Here is a 14,788-nt window from a genome sequence, read left to right as displayed (position 1 = left end):
ACCATTTACAAAATTGTTGAGCCATATACAAACTCTCACACTACTTTACATTACCCATCTCAGTAAGAATATTCAAAAGAAGTACAAGAGAGAGAAGGTTAAGGCATATACAGTTGTAGCTTAGAAAAGTACCAAATTGTGCAGCAAGTGCAGAATTTAAAGATGGAACAGGTTAATGAGAACCAAGGGAGTCTTTAGAGGACAGATTAAATCTTGAGTTAGATTTAAAGGCTCCATTGGAGGTCAAGAGTTATTCATGAAGGGACATAGAGGAAAGTCTGGTGATCATGGCGCAAGTATGGGAAGGAGGTGACAAGGGGAGAAAGTAATCAGCTTGGGGATGAAATTTTTCAGTAAGAGATAGAGTTCCTAATTTGTATCAGCTTTTGACTTCAGTAAACCTAGGGAATTTTTTTCTGATTTCATTTAGGAGAAAAATTTGGTGGTAAGAACATTCCATAATATATACATATGGGGAGGTTTACTGGAGGTCACAAATGAGTGGGTGCCCTGTGCTTTCCATCTGTCTGACATATGTGAAGTTTTGAGGGAAGGTTTCAACAACAAGAGATTTCACATTTTTAAAAATTCCACATTTCTGGCTTTTTGTAAAAAGGGGAACTAAGGACTGGGTCTCTATTCCCTCCTAGCCACAGATGGTTGGAGGCGAGGAGCTGTGGAAGCAGGCCAGTTGGTTGGCCAGTTTCATCTCTTGCCCTTCTCCTTCTCTTTCCTGTCCAAATCTTTTCTTCTGTTTCTTTAAATATACCATGATTTAACGACCTTTATTCCATATTGAAGGTTCTCTTCACTCCCCCCCTCCCACCCCTACCACTCTGGGAGGGGGGTCAGGCAGATGAGGTGCCCAGAGGTGGACATGTAAGGAAGGCACTCAGGTGCAGCACTTGGTCCTGCTCCCTTTTTGTCTGTTACCTTACCCCTTTGGATCAAATCTCAGCTGAAACAATTTCTCAAGAGCCATCCCAGAATAGAGATTTAATTTACTTAAGATCTGCTCCAACAGCAAGTGAGACTGGTTTTCATTTTAAGTCAGAGATTTTTAAATGCCCCTTTAAAATATATTTATTCTAAATTTTAAAAGTAGATTATATTTTAGAAAATTAAGAAAATAATAGTCCTGTATGTATTTTGGTAAAATAGTATCCGCATTGCCTCGAATGGCTGCGCTAACACGACCCTTGGGCGCCCCCTGCAGGCCCGGAACAAATTACCACGTGATAGTAGGGTTGGCTTCTTACTCCTCAGGGCCAACGTGAAAGTGTAATTCCATCAAGGTTTCCTGTTTAAGTCTCAGAACCAGAAGCCTGGCGCAGGTGGCGCGGATTTTGGAGGGCACACGGGCACGTACTGCTATGAAATCCCATCATTGCTTTGTGACAGAATCTTAAACCAGGACATGTCTGGACAATTTTGAAGCTTACATGTCAATCCAAATAGATGGGTAGGCGGGGTTCCCCCCCCCCTCAATTTTCCGGTCAACATACTTACCACTTCTTTCCTTGTATCTTCCTCATGAAGTTTTCATACTAGTGGTTACCCAGTCTTTTATTATTATTATTTTAAGTGTTCTTTCTTATAGCTATTAATAACACCGTATCATGAATCCAGTCAATGGATGGCCAGTTTTCAACTTGGTATAAGGGAATGTGTTCAGTCACCCTTAGTGGGGATAGTATTCTCAAGTGGTGGCTGGTGATTTTCCTTCCTGACCTGCAGTCTCCAGTTGTCTCCATCGGCACCACAGACTTCTTTCTTTTATTGGTCCAGACAGATAGGGAAAGAACCAGAAGCGAGGTTGGAACCAGAAGCGAGGTTGGAAATGCTCAAATTTAAGGAAAGGAGGGGATGCTTAATGGAAGATACAGAGGGCCCCATTTGTACTTATAGAACTGGTTCTGTGTTGGGAAAGAGATCAGCTCAAAGGATGCCAGGGCTGGGGCAGGGGTGATAGAGATGGTGAGATACAGAGTCAGAAGAGCCAGTAGCATGGTTGCCAGCAGTCAGCCCACTGTCCGTCCGTCTGTCCAGATCAATCAACACTCTCCCAGGCCATGAGACTCTGTCTTGGTGAACAGCCCCACCACCCAGAGCCCCTTGTACAAAACACTGTTGGATGCTGGCCCAACAGTGCTTACATCCTTCTTCCTCTTCCTTGTTTTCAGAAGCCCATGCCAGTTTCCAATGATTTCGTATAATTTAAAATGTTACTTATATTATTATGGAATGGGTTTATTTATTAAATGAATTAATTAATGTTTAAAAAAATTCTGTTTAATTTCTTTTTTTTTTTTTTAAGATTTTATTTATTTGACAGAGAGAGACACAGCGAGAGAGGGAACACAAGCAGGGGGAGTGGGAGAGGGAGAAGCAGGCTTCCCGCCGAGCAGGGAGCCCGATGCGGGGCTCGATCCCAGAACCCTGGGATCATGACCTGAGCCGAAGGCAGACGCTTAACGACTGAGCCACCCAGGCGCCCTCTTTTTAATTTCTTAAATGGTAAATATCGATGAATATAACCTATGTAAACAGAAGATCTTTGGGGTGTTCAATAAGTGTTAAGAGTATAAAGGAACCCACACACACACAAAGAAAAAGAAAAAAAAAATAGGGAGGCACAAGTGTCAGGGTATACGGTAATACTCGTTAACATTGTTGAATAAATTAATAGTACTTCCTCCTTCATACCATGCGAATTATCAGGGCACATACATCTCACATCCTAGAGCCAAGGTCATCTGTTTTTAGCTCTCTTTAACAAAGTACGCCGATTGTTTCTTACAAAGTTTGGGGAATTGATGAAAGACACCTTCCCTTCCGTCCACTCGTGGCCCCGCCCCCGGCCCCGCTGCGCTGCGCGGGGCGCCCCCTGCTGCCGGCCGCGGGACCCTGGGGCGGTTCGCCACACCCCCCACTTTCTGTCGGCCCACAGGGCGTTGCCTGTGCCTTTAATTGGCATGTACCAAGTCCTTCCAGGATGTGTTTCCTCCCTGAGTCCCGCACGTTAGGAACCACGGGTCGAGGACGCAGCAGGAAGGAATATGGAGCCAGTGTTGTATTTGCGGGGAGGTCTGAGCCCACAGGGAGCGAGAGACGGCCCGGGGCCGGAGCGCGCCCTTGCGGCCCTCCCCGCCGCGCGCCGTAGTCCAGTCCCAAGATGGCGGCCACCATGAAGAAGGCGGTGAGTGGGGCGCTCCGGGTGCGGGATGCTCGGGCAACGGGCGGGGGGTCGGCCGCCGGGGCCGGGCGCGGGCTGCCTGGGGTGCGCGGCCCTGAAGCCCGGCGTGCGGCCGGGGGCCGAAGCCGCCGGCCCTGAGGGCGGCCCCGCGGCGAGGCCTCCCCGCGCCCGGCTTCCTGGAGGTCTTCTCAGGCCCCCGGCCCGCCGAGGCGGGGCAGCCGGGCCGGGACCCTCGGGGGCCTGTGGGTCGCCCCTCGCGGTGCTGAGAACGGCCGTGGAGAGCCTGAGGACCCGCGGCGCAGGCCTTGTCGTTGGCGGTGGGAGAAGCCGAAGGTCCCGTGGGCTGCCGTTGGCCATCACGCCGGGCATGTTACCTGGGTTGTCACGTTTAACCCTCGCAAGTCCACAAGCATGGGTGCTGCTGGCACTGTCATTTGCACATAAGGAAGCGGAGGCCCAGAGAGGTGGAGTCACCTGCCCAAGGTCACCCAGCTGTAAGGAGCAGAGCAGGACCCTGCATCCCCAGGTCATCTGGCCCCAGAGCCCTTGTGTCTGGCCCTGAGCCGCCCGCGCCCGCACGATGTCCCTGTGCGTCCAGACTAAAACCCTATGTACTGAGGATGGATGACGGGCCTGGGCCAAGAAGCCGTCTGCTTATTGTCTCTGATCCTCCCAGCAACTTAGCAAAGACGCGGTTTCCTCCCACTTTACAGATGGAGAAACTTAACAGAGCGGTTGGTGGCCTCAAAATAACTCAGCTAATAGGCAGAGCTGGAGTTCAAACTCGGGTTTTATTTTGTTTTTCCCAGAGCCCACCTTTTATTCTACTTAGGAAGCTGAACTCCTGTTTACAGCGTATGAGTCACGGAGTCTACACAGGTGCTTAAAAATATCTGGATAGAAGAAAAATAAAATGGGGAGGGGCAGAGAAATAATAACATCTGATGATTATGGAGGCTTTCCTTTTTATTGTGTGCTAGGTCTAAGCGAGTTGTGTGCATTATTTTAATCTTACCCCCGATAGTGCTTTTATTCTTATTTTACAGATGAGGCAGTTGAAGTGCACAGGCAAAGTTAGGATTAAAGTGAGCACAATTCTGACTCTAGAGCCTCTGTTTTTAACTTCCATCCTGTCTGATGGGAGTCCCCTGGCTGAAGGGATTTGCTTGCATTCAGCTTCAAATTCCTTGGCTCTCATACTCAGCAATATGCATAGTGTGAGCATATTGTAGGGTGTAAAAACCAGGGCTGCCCCAGGCAAACCAGGATGATTTGCTCACTCTGCTGGTCTATCATCCACAGATTCTTACTGAGTACCGGGGTAGGGTTCAGGGTTAAGGTGATTCAGATGAGTATTGAAACTTTGTGAGATTCACCCCACCTCTATTTTGTACTTAAATTGGGCCCTTTGACGGGGCGCCCGGGTGGCTCAGTCCTTAAGGGTCTGCTTTGGGCTCTGGTCATGATCCCAGGGTCCTGGGATCGAGCCCAGCATCAGGCTCCCTGCTCCGCAGGAAGCTTGCTTCTTCCTCTCCCGCTCCCCCTGCTTGTGTTCCTTCTCTCTCTGTGTCTCTCTCTGTCAAAGAAATAAAATCTTTAAAAATAAATAAATAAATAGGGCCCTTTGTTAGGTACGGTGTTTAATTCCATAGATGGTACTAGTTGCATATTCCCCCCGCCAACTCCCCCTGCCCTCTTTGACAAATACGCAAACCGCAGTTCAGAGAGATGAAGTAAAGGTCGAGGGAATGGTGAGAAAACGATTTGAACCTTGGACTTGGCAAAACTTGATTACCAACATATTTTCATTCAGCGAACTTTTTGAGCATGTAATATGGCACAATTTCAGTTTTAGGTGAAAAGCAGTGATGAGCAATAATAATGCTTATATCCCCTTATCCTCATAGCATTGTAGGACTTACGTTCTGGGGGAGAGCAGGCATTACTCAACAGTCACACAGAAAACTGTAGAATTTCCAGCTCTGCTAAGAACTATGACAGAAAGGACTTGTGACATGAGGGCTGGAGTAAGGTCTGTTGGTGTCTAGAGAAGGCTTTCGTGAGAAGGTGTGATCTATACGATGACATAAGGAGGGGAAGAGAATGTTGGAAAGGGATGAGGTGTTCTAGAGGGGGAGGATCACCTGCAGAGACGCTGGGTACATTTAAGGAAAGGGTGGCTAGAATGACAGAGGATCGGGGGAGGTTGAGCCAAGATAGCAAATGAACATATTGACGGGTGGGTGGTGGCCAGAGCATGAAGGATTTTCTTCTTTGTCTTGTAAGACTGATGTGATAGATGCACCAGCCTCCTGCAGGTGTTTTCCAGTGCTGTGAACAATTTCTGATAGGTTAACTGTACATACACTCTGGCTCTCTGCCTGCCCTGGGAGCAAACGGGTATGTCAGTGAGTACGCATGAAATATCATAGGGATAGCCTCTTGAGTTTAAGAAAAACTGTTTGCAATTTGGAGTACTTTACATTTGTAACACGTTTACATCCCAATGGGTCATGGCTTTTCTGGTGAGGTGATCAGGTGAGGTGGTTTAGTCCTCTCCTCTCCAAAGGTCTGCTTTCCAAGATCTGGTTTTTGGCCATCAGAGGACTGTGTTTGATTTCTGTCCCTGATCCTCAGTACACATATCCCCTCCCCAGAGAGGCCATCTTTGACCTCCCTATCTAAGGAAGCCCCCTTCACTCCTTAGCCCCTAACACTTGCAACCCCTACACTGTTTTGCATTCCCCATCACGTGTGTCATCATCATCTAGCATCATCTTGTTCACCTTGTCTTTTGCCCACCTCCTCTAGAATGTAAGCTTGCAGGTATTCATGAGGGTTGGACTATGGCAGTTTTCTGGCATGTGGGAGACATTTGCCAAGTAGTTGTTAAATGAATGACTGTACTGTAGGCGTGAAAAGTGAATAAAAATACAAAGCAAAATTTTATATCATGGAGACTTGGCAGACACCTTTAAAAAACAAAAATAAAGGCAGACTGAAATTGGCCAGAATTTCCTTCTCCTAGGCTTTTGGAACACTGATGGACCCAGCTGTCAGTCCACATTCTGCTGGTAATAGCCAAGACTCAGTGGGGCAAGACTGAGTGTGGTTCACTTTCCTCTCATAATCCTGTAAGATGCTGAGTTTGAAGAAAAGGGTCCAGTCAGGGTCCAGGGAATTTTAATTTCCACTTTGAATATTGAGCAGTCATATTTCTCCCCGGCCTAGCAGAATTTTCTTCTAGATCTTTGTCTGTTCTTCCTCTCTAATGACTTTTTGGGTAAACATTGTTCAGGAAATAAAGCACCTAGCTATCATTATTGAAAGGTGACTCCATCCACAGGTCCTCATTTTATCACCCCTGCAAGGTAGGAGGAACCAGCGTCCCCATTTTACAGGTAACAAACCTGAGGTGGCTACAAAGTTGAATAATTTGTCCCAAGTTCCTGCTTGCTTGGATTTGAATCCATTCACTATTTCAACCACTCTGTGTTGTCTCAAAGAACCAACTCCTTTCTCTTTGAGTTCTCGTGACTTTGTGAGCGGCATTGAGTACGACTGCCTTGGCTTCTCTTAACGCAGGGAGTCCCTAACCTTTGGGGGTGTGGATCCCTTTGAGAATCTGAGGAAAACTGTGAAGACCCTTCCAGAGGAATGCACTTACAGGACATGCCATGCTGCACACAATTTCAGGGGGTAAAGGGACTTCTTAGTGTCTCTGGATCCCCAGTTAAGAATTAGCCCCTCCCCGCCAAAATGAAGCTTCGCGCAATGTAGGAATGTTCCAGAACAGTGGGATGAAAACAAGCCACTGGCGTTAGTTATGGAAGGTGCTGACTTCTCACTTTTTGCTGTAAACAGAACTCCACTGGGTGGCATGCAGTTTAACCACGGACTTCACACGCCGACTGTAGCCCGTAACTCCAGTGAGAAAACCACGGTTAAGGAAATGGAGTACATGGTCCCAAGTACATGCTGGGGTGCTGTGCGGTGAGGCTAGGATAGGAAATGCCTGCTTTGGAAAGATAGAAACAGGTGGCCAAATTCCTCCACGACTTTTCAGAAACTGTGTGTGTGTGAGTCTGATCAAGCGGGATTTAGATTCAAATTCAGAAACAATATATTAGCCTCAGTTGTGTGTTAGGCCGGTCCCGTGGTAGTTGCTTTCATGGGAATTACCCTGTTCAAGCCTCACGATGACAAATGCGTCTATAAATACATATTCAGGTTTTTGGGGCCTCAGTATTTAAACTCTGCAGGCAAGCAGGAACTCTCTAGAATTCTCCGTTCCCTGTTTGCTTCAGGAATTGCTGGTTCTTATGTAGGCAAAGTCACTTGAACGCCAGGGTATCTGAATATGGACTTTCCTTTGGTTTTTACAGTGCAGCTCAGTGTTTCCCAACTTCCATAGTCATAAAAATCATGCCCAAGGTTGAACATTCAAAGCTATATATATCGTGATCCAAAGGATTTTTTCAGGATATCCTCTGGGTCTCTGATGCTGAGCCTGATGCATATCAAAGTGCTTGTTGTGTGTTGAGAGCTCCGGGGCGATGGGGGGGGTGTGTGTGCTGAGTTCTAGGTGTCTGCCTTGGTGTTCTGTCCACTGAGCTCCAATCTTGCTTGACACAACAGGTTGCCTTTCAACCTCTGGAGAAATAAAAGTGTACACCTCTCTGTGACTGGTCATGAGAGACCAGGCGAAGGGATGAGGCGTGGTTGTTGTGAATCATTACAAAAGAGCAAAAATAGTCTTTGTTGAAGCTCTCTCTCTCTTTCCTCCTTTACAAGTGCTGTTGTTCTTATTTTATAAATGAGGGGAAACTCTAAGGAGAATCTGGTATTTAATTTTTTTTTTTTTTTAATATATGGTTCCCCTTTGAGAATCTGATGAAAGCCAAGGACTTCCTGCTGCCTCTTACAAATGTGCGTGGTTGCTTGCCCACATTCATTTTCACCTTCCGTTTCTAAGAGCTAGTGGACCTGTCTGGACTCCTGAGTCAGCTTACCTGGGTTGAAATCGAATTCTACCGCTTACTGGCTGTGTGACTTCGGGGAAATTACTTACCCTCTCTGTGCCACACGTTCTTCATCTGTAAAATAGTTATACTTCCTAATGATCCTACTTACTAAGATTTATTAGAGGATTAACAGTGATGATAAAGCACTTAGAAAGTTCTTGATACATAGTAAGAGCTCAATGAATGTTTTTTGATTTTATAGATACTATATGTCATCTAAGTACTCTAATTTTATTTACAAATTTAATCACAGTAAATATTTTTAAACATTCGATTTTAATCATTTTATAGTACATTATACCTTATTCTTAATGAAGACATGTAAACAGGTTCTGCATTAAAAGAAACATAATTTTTACCATGTGTGAAATACAGCCACTGACATATGTAGTAACCTTCTAGCCAGTGTATCATTTGCATTAAACATTAGAAACTGTCAGATTTCTGACAGCTTTAATAAGCTTCTGCTGGTTTTAACTCTGAGAGCAGAAACTGGTATGAAGCATTTACCAGAACTCACTACCACATCATTTGCTCCCTGAGTTATCTGGATGAAAGAATGTTCTAACTCGAGAAATTCTGCTCTAGGCCAAAGTTGGCTGACTTGATTCAGGACTTATTCTTAATTGTTTATATTTGAAATGTTTTTGTAGCTTATGCTTTATTCTGTAGACTATCAGAAGAGATGATAGATGTATGAGCAAATCTTGAGGTTGTGGAGCAAAAACTTATAAGGCCTATGTTTGTGATTTTCTGTACCTTTTGGGATTCTTGACTGTATGAGAGCAAGTAGTTTATTGAATTATTTCCGAGTTATATAAAAAGCTAACCTATAACTTCTCCAGGAAAATTAATTCTACAAAAAATTTAAAATGTTTTTTCAGGCTGCAGAAGATGTCAACGTTACTTTTGAAGATCAACAAAAGATAAACAAATTTGCACGGAATACAAGTAGAATTACAGAGCTGAAGGAGGAAATAGAAGTAAAAAAGGTACTAAAGAAATGTATCTTATTTAAGAAAAATGAAAGGTCTTTATACTATAGCTTTTTTTTGAGAGAGAGAGAGAGAGATCGCGTGCAAGGGGGGTATGGGGGGGGCAGAGAGAGAGAGAGAGAATCCTAAGAGCCTGATGTGGGTTTTGATCCCACAACCCCAAGATCACGACCTGAGCTGAAATCAAGAGTCAGACGCTTAATCAACTGAGCCACCCAGGCGTCCCTATACTGTAGCTTTTTAAAACTGAATTCAGTGATTCTATTTCTCTGGGCTCTTTGTGGCAGATGATGTAATCCACTCTAGTTGGTTTAAGAAAAAAGACCTTGTTGAAGGGCTGTGTGAGAACTTACAGATTGTTGAGGGGGTGAGCCTGGGCGGGGGTTCCGGGAGCAGGCCGCAGAACCACGTCTCAGAGACCGTGGCTGGCGATGGAACTGCTGCTGTTTGCAGTGATCCCAGAGCCCGCCGCCGCCTCCAGCTGGGTCCACCCCAGCCCCTGCCCGCCCCGCATGTCAGGCCTATGCCCATCCTCTCCTCATGTGACCCTCTGAGCCGAGGTCCAGTCCCAGTGCAGTTGACTGGTGGAATGTCAGTTCGTAGCTGCTTTCCTCCTCTCATCAGGCGAGGCTGAGCAATGGCGGTTTGCTCTGTTTCTGTTCTACCATAGGAAGGCAGAATTCACCAAGCGGAACCTGTTAGGGTAGGAGGACATTTTGAGTGGGCACAGATGCCCGCTGTCCTCTGCAGGCACTCGGAGCAATCTGGAAGTAGCTAGAGGACAGTGACTTAGCTGTTGAGGGCTTCCTTAGGAAATGCCATCTAGAAATGTAAGGAAGTCTTAGGTTGTGAGGTGATACCTTTGCGAAAGGGTCTTTCACAGAGTTGGTGTCCCCAAATTAAAATTGGCTACTCACCCCTATCAGCAGATTTTGAGTGTGCTTTTCATTGCCGTTTGCTTTTGTGTTTCTAGAAACAACTCCAGAATTTAGAAGATGCTTGTGAGGACATCATGCTTGCAGATGATGATTGCTTAATGATACCTTATCAAATTGGTGATGTTTTCATTAGCCATTCTCAAGAAGAAACACAGGAAATGTTAGAAGAAGCAAAGGTATGCTGGAGTCTTTCCCTGGGTGAGGGAGGCTAACGCTCCCATTAGGGTGTGTGTTACAAAGGACACGCTAATTCCAGGTGTAGGGAAATAACGGGTGCTAGGTAATAATACTCCATGGGTTTTTACAACGTCCCGGGCATGCGGTGAAAGCCTTGCAGGCATGATCTTATTTAATTCTGACAAGTAGGGCCCATTCATCCCAATTTAGAATTGAAGGGATTGAAGGGTAGAGGCTGAGAAAGGTCATGGGGCTTACTCAGGGTGACACAGAGGGAGTGGCCTTTTGACCCCAGAACCCATGCTCTAACTGTGTGGGAACTATAGAGTATCATAAAGTTGAAAAGGAAAATTGCCTGTAATCCCACTACCGAGAGGTAACTATCCATCATGAACATTCTCATTGGTTCTTTTATGTTTTTACCTTCTCTTTTCTCTGTAGGTTTGCTTCACATTTTGGTCAGTTAACCTCCCACCAGAAGTACTTTCTCATTCTATTTAATGTTCATTTGCCCAGCAAATCTTCATCAGGGGCTTGCTCTGGGCCAAGCACACATGCTTTAAAAACATCATTTTTGACGACTGTTAAACGTCATGCTAGTGGACACCAATTCTGTTCATTGCCCTCCTGTTGTTAACATGAATTTGTTTCCAGTATTTTCCTACAGTAATGTTGCAGTGAGCATTCTTACACCTGAGTGTTTTTCACATTTAGGAAAAATCTTTTTTTTTTAAAATTTTTTATTGTTATGTTAATCACCGTACATTACATTATTAGTTTTTGATGTAGTGTTCCATGATTCATTGTTTGTGCATAACACCCAGTGCTCCATGCAGAACGTGCCCTCCTTAATACCCATCACCAAGCTAACCCATCCCCCCACACCCCTCCCCTCTAGAACCCTCAGTTTGTTTCTCAGAGCCCATTGTCTCTCATGGTTCGTCTAGGAAATTCTTTTAGGGAAATAACCAGACAGGTGTCATTACTAGCATCTGAGGCATTTGAGACATGATATGAAAGGAGTTTCCAGTTCACACGCCCTCCAACTGTCTGTGAAAGGAGCGGTCACATTGTGCGTGAGAAGCTGATGGCAATCAAACATTTTCTAATTCTTTTGCAGTTTGCTTAATTAATCTGGATATTACTTAAGATGTTAGTCTTCCTTCTTCAAATGTCATAGAAAGCAAAAATTTCTCTGAATTAAACCCATATTTAATAAACCCTAGGAAGAACTAACATTTTTACTCCTGAATCTTTTTATGCAGAAACATTGGTGTTTCCGCTTGTGTTTAAATCTTTTCTTTCACAGTAAAATTTTATAATTTTGTTCTTTTTTAACCATCCTAACCATCTTGTGGGAAGTATTTCAAGATAGTTGATGGTTTTTGTCACTACTATGAACATGCCACCCTCCCCGTGCCCCCCCCCCCACAGCTAGTGAACCTTTATTATGTTATTCATTTATTCATTCATTCATTCCAGGAATATTTGTTGAGTGCTTACTCTGTATTAGGGTCTGCCATGAACCAGTGCACAGAGAGGACAATGAAATATGCCTGGGTCCCGCTTGCAGGGAGTAGACAGTGTAAATGGAAAGAGAAAGTTCAGCAAGCATAACTAGTAAGTGGAAGGTGGTGTGGGCCTAGAGGTGCTGTAAGAACATAGAGTAGAGGAGTGCGCATGGTCAGGAGGGGCTCCCTGGGAAGGAGATGGCTCAGCAGGAAGTGGGTATTCCCCAGAATGGGGGGCACGATGTTCCAGACTCATGTGTGATGGTTGTGTGTAAATGGTCATAAAAAGATCATGGCACAAAAACACAACTAAGAGAAGTTCTAATTTGCTGGATATTGGGAGCATCTGAAATTGTGGCCACAGCTTGAAGAACTCTGTCAATCGAGTTGATAAATGGACTTGACTTTCGCAGGGGTCAGCAAGCGTTCTGTGCAGGGCCAGATGGCAGATATCTCAGGCTTTGTGAGCCACCCGGGCTAGGTCACAATTGCCATGAAAGCAGAACGTGTAAATGCATGCCCGTGGCCGCATTCCAGGAAAACTGCACGGACAAGCATCAGGCTAGGTCTGGCCTGTGGGCTGCAGTCTTCACTCACCCGGCTGCAAGGCGAAGAGGAGCCTTTCAGGTGTTTTTAAGAAATGAGTGATACATGATAGGATTGTGCTTTTATTTTTTATTTATTTATTTATTTTTTAAAAGATTTTATTTATTTATTTGACAGAGAGAGACAGCGAGAGAGGGAACACAAGCAGGGGGAGTGGGAGAGGGAGAAGCAGGCTTCCCGCGGAGCAGGGAGACCGATGCGGGGCTCGATCCCAGGACCCTGGGATCATGACCTGAGTCGAAGGCAGACGCTTAATGACTGAGCCACCCAGGCATCCCAGGATTGTGCTTTTAAAATAATTTTCTTGCATGTTATAATTTCACTCATGAACTAGGTTTTCTGGGTAGAGAAGTTTTATCTCCTTTATAATAGCTGTACGTCTTATTTCTGTTTCTTATAGCCGTGGTTCTCAAACCTTTAGCATGTATCAGAGTCCCCCAGAGGGCTTGTTGAAAATTCCAATCACTGACATCCCAAGAATTTCCAAATCAGGAGGCCTGGAGCGCAGCCCCAGAATTTGTGTTTCTAACGAGTTTCCAAGCGATCTGGGGGCTATACTTGGAGATTCATCAGCCAGATTTCTAAAAGAATAACATTGTCAATACTAGCATTCATCCCTTCTTCCTAATATTAATGGGTATGCCATTTGTGTGACTTCATATTTTTTTGGTCATGTTTAGGAGAAATCCTTTTTTCTTGTTGTTGTTTTTTTTAAGACTTTATTTGTGAGAGAGAGAGCACAAACAGGGAGAGCATCAGGCAGAGGGAGAAGCAGGCTCCCTGTTGAGCAGGGAGCCCAATGTGGGACTTGATCCCAGGACCCTGGGACCATGACCTGAGCCGAAGGTAGATGCTTAACTGACCGAGCCACCCAGGCGCCCCGAGAAATCCTTTTTTTGATCCTGGCCAGGAAGGAACTTCTGACATCCCATGCGTTCCACGTGGGCAGTGCTGCTCTGTGTCATAAACGAGGCCCTCCCTCGTTAGCGCTCTCTCACAGTAGCGCCAGGGGCCTCGCAGTTGGTAAAAATATCTCCCAGATTCTGACTGTAAGTTGTTACTCTTAATTAGTGTTGGTCGTGTGAATTTTTATCCTTTCTTCTAGTTTCATAGTTATTTTTGTGGGCATTTGGAAGAGGCTGTGTTAGAAGCCAGGCCTGTGATAAACTGTTTACCAGAAGTGTTTGTATAAAAGTTCTTTCTTTATTAGGGTGTGATAATTTAGGAATTAATTTTCTTTTATCCATTTTGTTTTTTAAATCAGCAAAAACCGAGAAGACAGGCTTGATTTATTCTATAATAAGCAAATATAAATCATGAATTAAAAATGGCCACATTCAGACTTTTGGTTTAGATTTAATTATCCGTGTTATTTAGCTGCCTGTCCCAAGTTTAGAAAATTTGACCTAAAATTCTTCCCAAATATTATTTCATCCACAGATGCTCAGAAACCATCCATTGAATAGAATTAATTTAAATGATTTTTTTTTCCCCAGAAAAATTTGCAAGAAGAAATCGACGCCTTAGAAGCCAGAGTGGAATCAATTCAGCGAGTGTTAGCGGATCTGAAAGTTCAGTTATATGCAAAATTCGGGAGCAACATAAACCTCGAAGCTGATGACAGTTAAACATTTTATAATACTTTTTTTTTAATTTGTTTAATAAACTTGAATATTGTTTAAAATGATAATTTCCCTTCTTCAAATGATATGGAAAGCAAAAGTTTCTTTTTTTAAAATTTTCATTTATTTAATGAAACTTGCCTATTTTCACATGTCTTGCTTATTTATTTTATATTTTTAAAAGAAGACAGTATTCATCTATGTATTTTGCATAACGATTCTATCAAGTGTAGGGGCTTTATGTCATGTTATTAAAATCGGTTAAGCAACCTTTTACGTTTCTATATTATCATTTAGAATATGTGTTGCAGTTTTTATTTATAAGAAAATTGAACGGTTGGGTCATGTTGTTTATATATGTCTCTTCAAGGTGGTGAAAGCACTTTAGAAAGATCCCATCGTGTGTCAGTCTACTCACTGCCACCAAAACTTTGTCAGATGCTAAAAACAAGTACACACTGCATTTAAATATATGTAATGCATGTTTTGTCTAGACGTATTTCATGTGTCTCTTACATCTGTATCAGTATCCTAGATCTTGGTAAAAGAACCAGATAGTGCTGAGACATGTTGGGGCATGTTGAGTTTCATGCATAGAGCAGAATGGCAGAAGATTTTAGAAACCAAGAAATGTATCAAGAGAAAGAAATATTTAGGGTGGTTTTTTTTATTATAAATTTTAAACTTTAATTGTAGAGCTATGTAATTAATTTGGGTTT

General features: G+C 44.0%; 1 protein-coding gene across 1 annotated transcript; it reads left to right on the top strand.

Moving 5' to 3' along the window:
• Positions 1-3,135: 3,135 nt before the first annotated feature.
• PFDN4 (prefoldin subunit 4) lies at positions 3,136-14,357 on the top strand. Its single transcript, XM_032387777.1, has 4 exons — positions 3,136-3,199; positions 9,105-9,212; positions 10,189-10,329; positions 13,944-14,357. The coding sequence occupies exons 1-4, from the start codon at positions 3,176-3,178 to the stop codon at positions 14,073-14,075; spliced, it is 405 nt and encodes a 134-aa protein (XP_032243668.1). The 5' UTR covers positions 3,136-3,175; the 3' UTR covers positions 14,076-14,357.
• The last annotated feature ends 431 nt before the right edge of the window (positions 14,358-14,788 follow it).

Source organism: Phoca vitulina, unplaced genomic scaffold (genome assembly GCF_004348235.1).
Source record: "Phoca vitulina isolate PV1807 unplaced genomic scaffold, GSC_HSeal_1.0 scaffold50, whole genome shotgun sequence".
Lineage (NCBI taxonomy): Eukaryota > Metazoa > Chordata > Mammalia > Carnivora > Phocidae > Phoca > Phoca vitulina.
Note: the sequence above shows the minus strand (reverse complement) of the source record. Positions and strands in the feature narration are given on the sequence as shown.

Bases quoted from the DNA above. Each gene is read 5' to 3' on its own strand.
- PFDN4 (XM_032387777.1), top strand. From the start codon at position 3,176: ATGGCGGCCACCATGAAGAAGGCG. The intron at 3,200-9,104 runs GTGAGTGGGGCG...ATGTTTTTTCAG, and splicing joins CGGCCACCATGAAGAAGGCG to GCTGCAGAAGATGTCAACGT. The intron at 10,330-13,943 runs GTATGCTGGAGT...TTTTTTCCCCAG, and splicing joins AAATGTTAGAAGAAGCAAAG to AAAAATTTGCAAGAAGAAAT.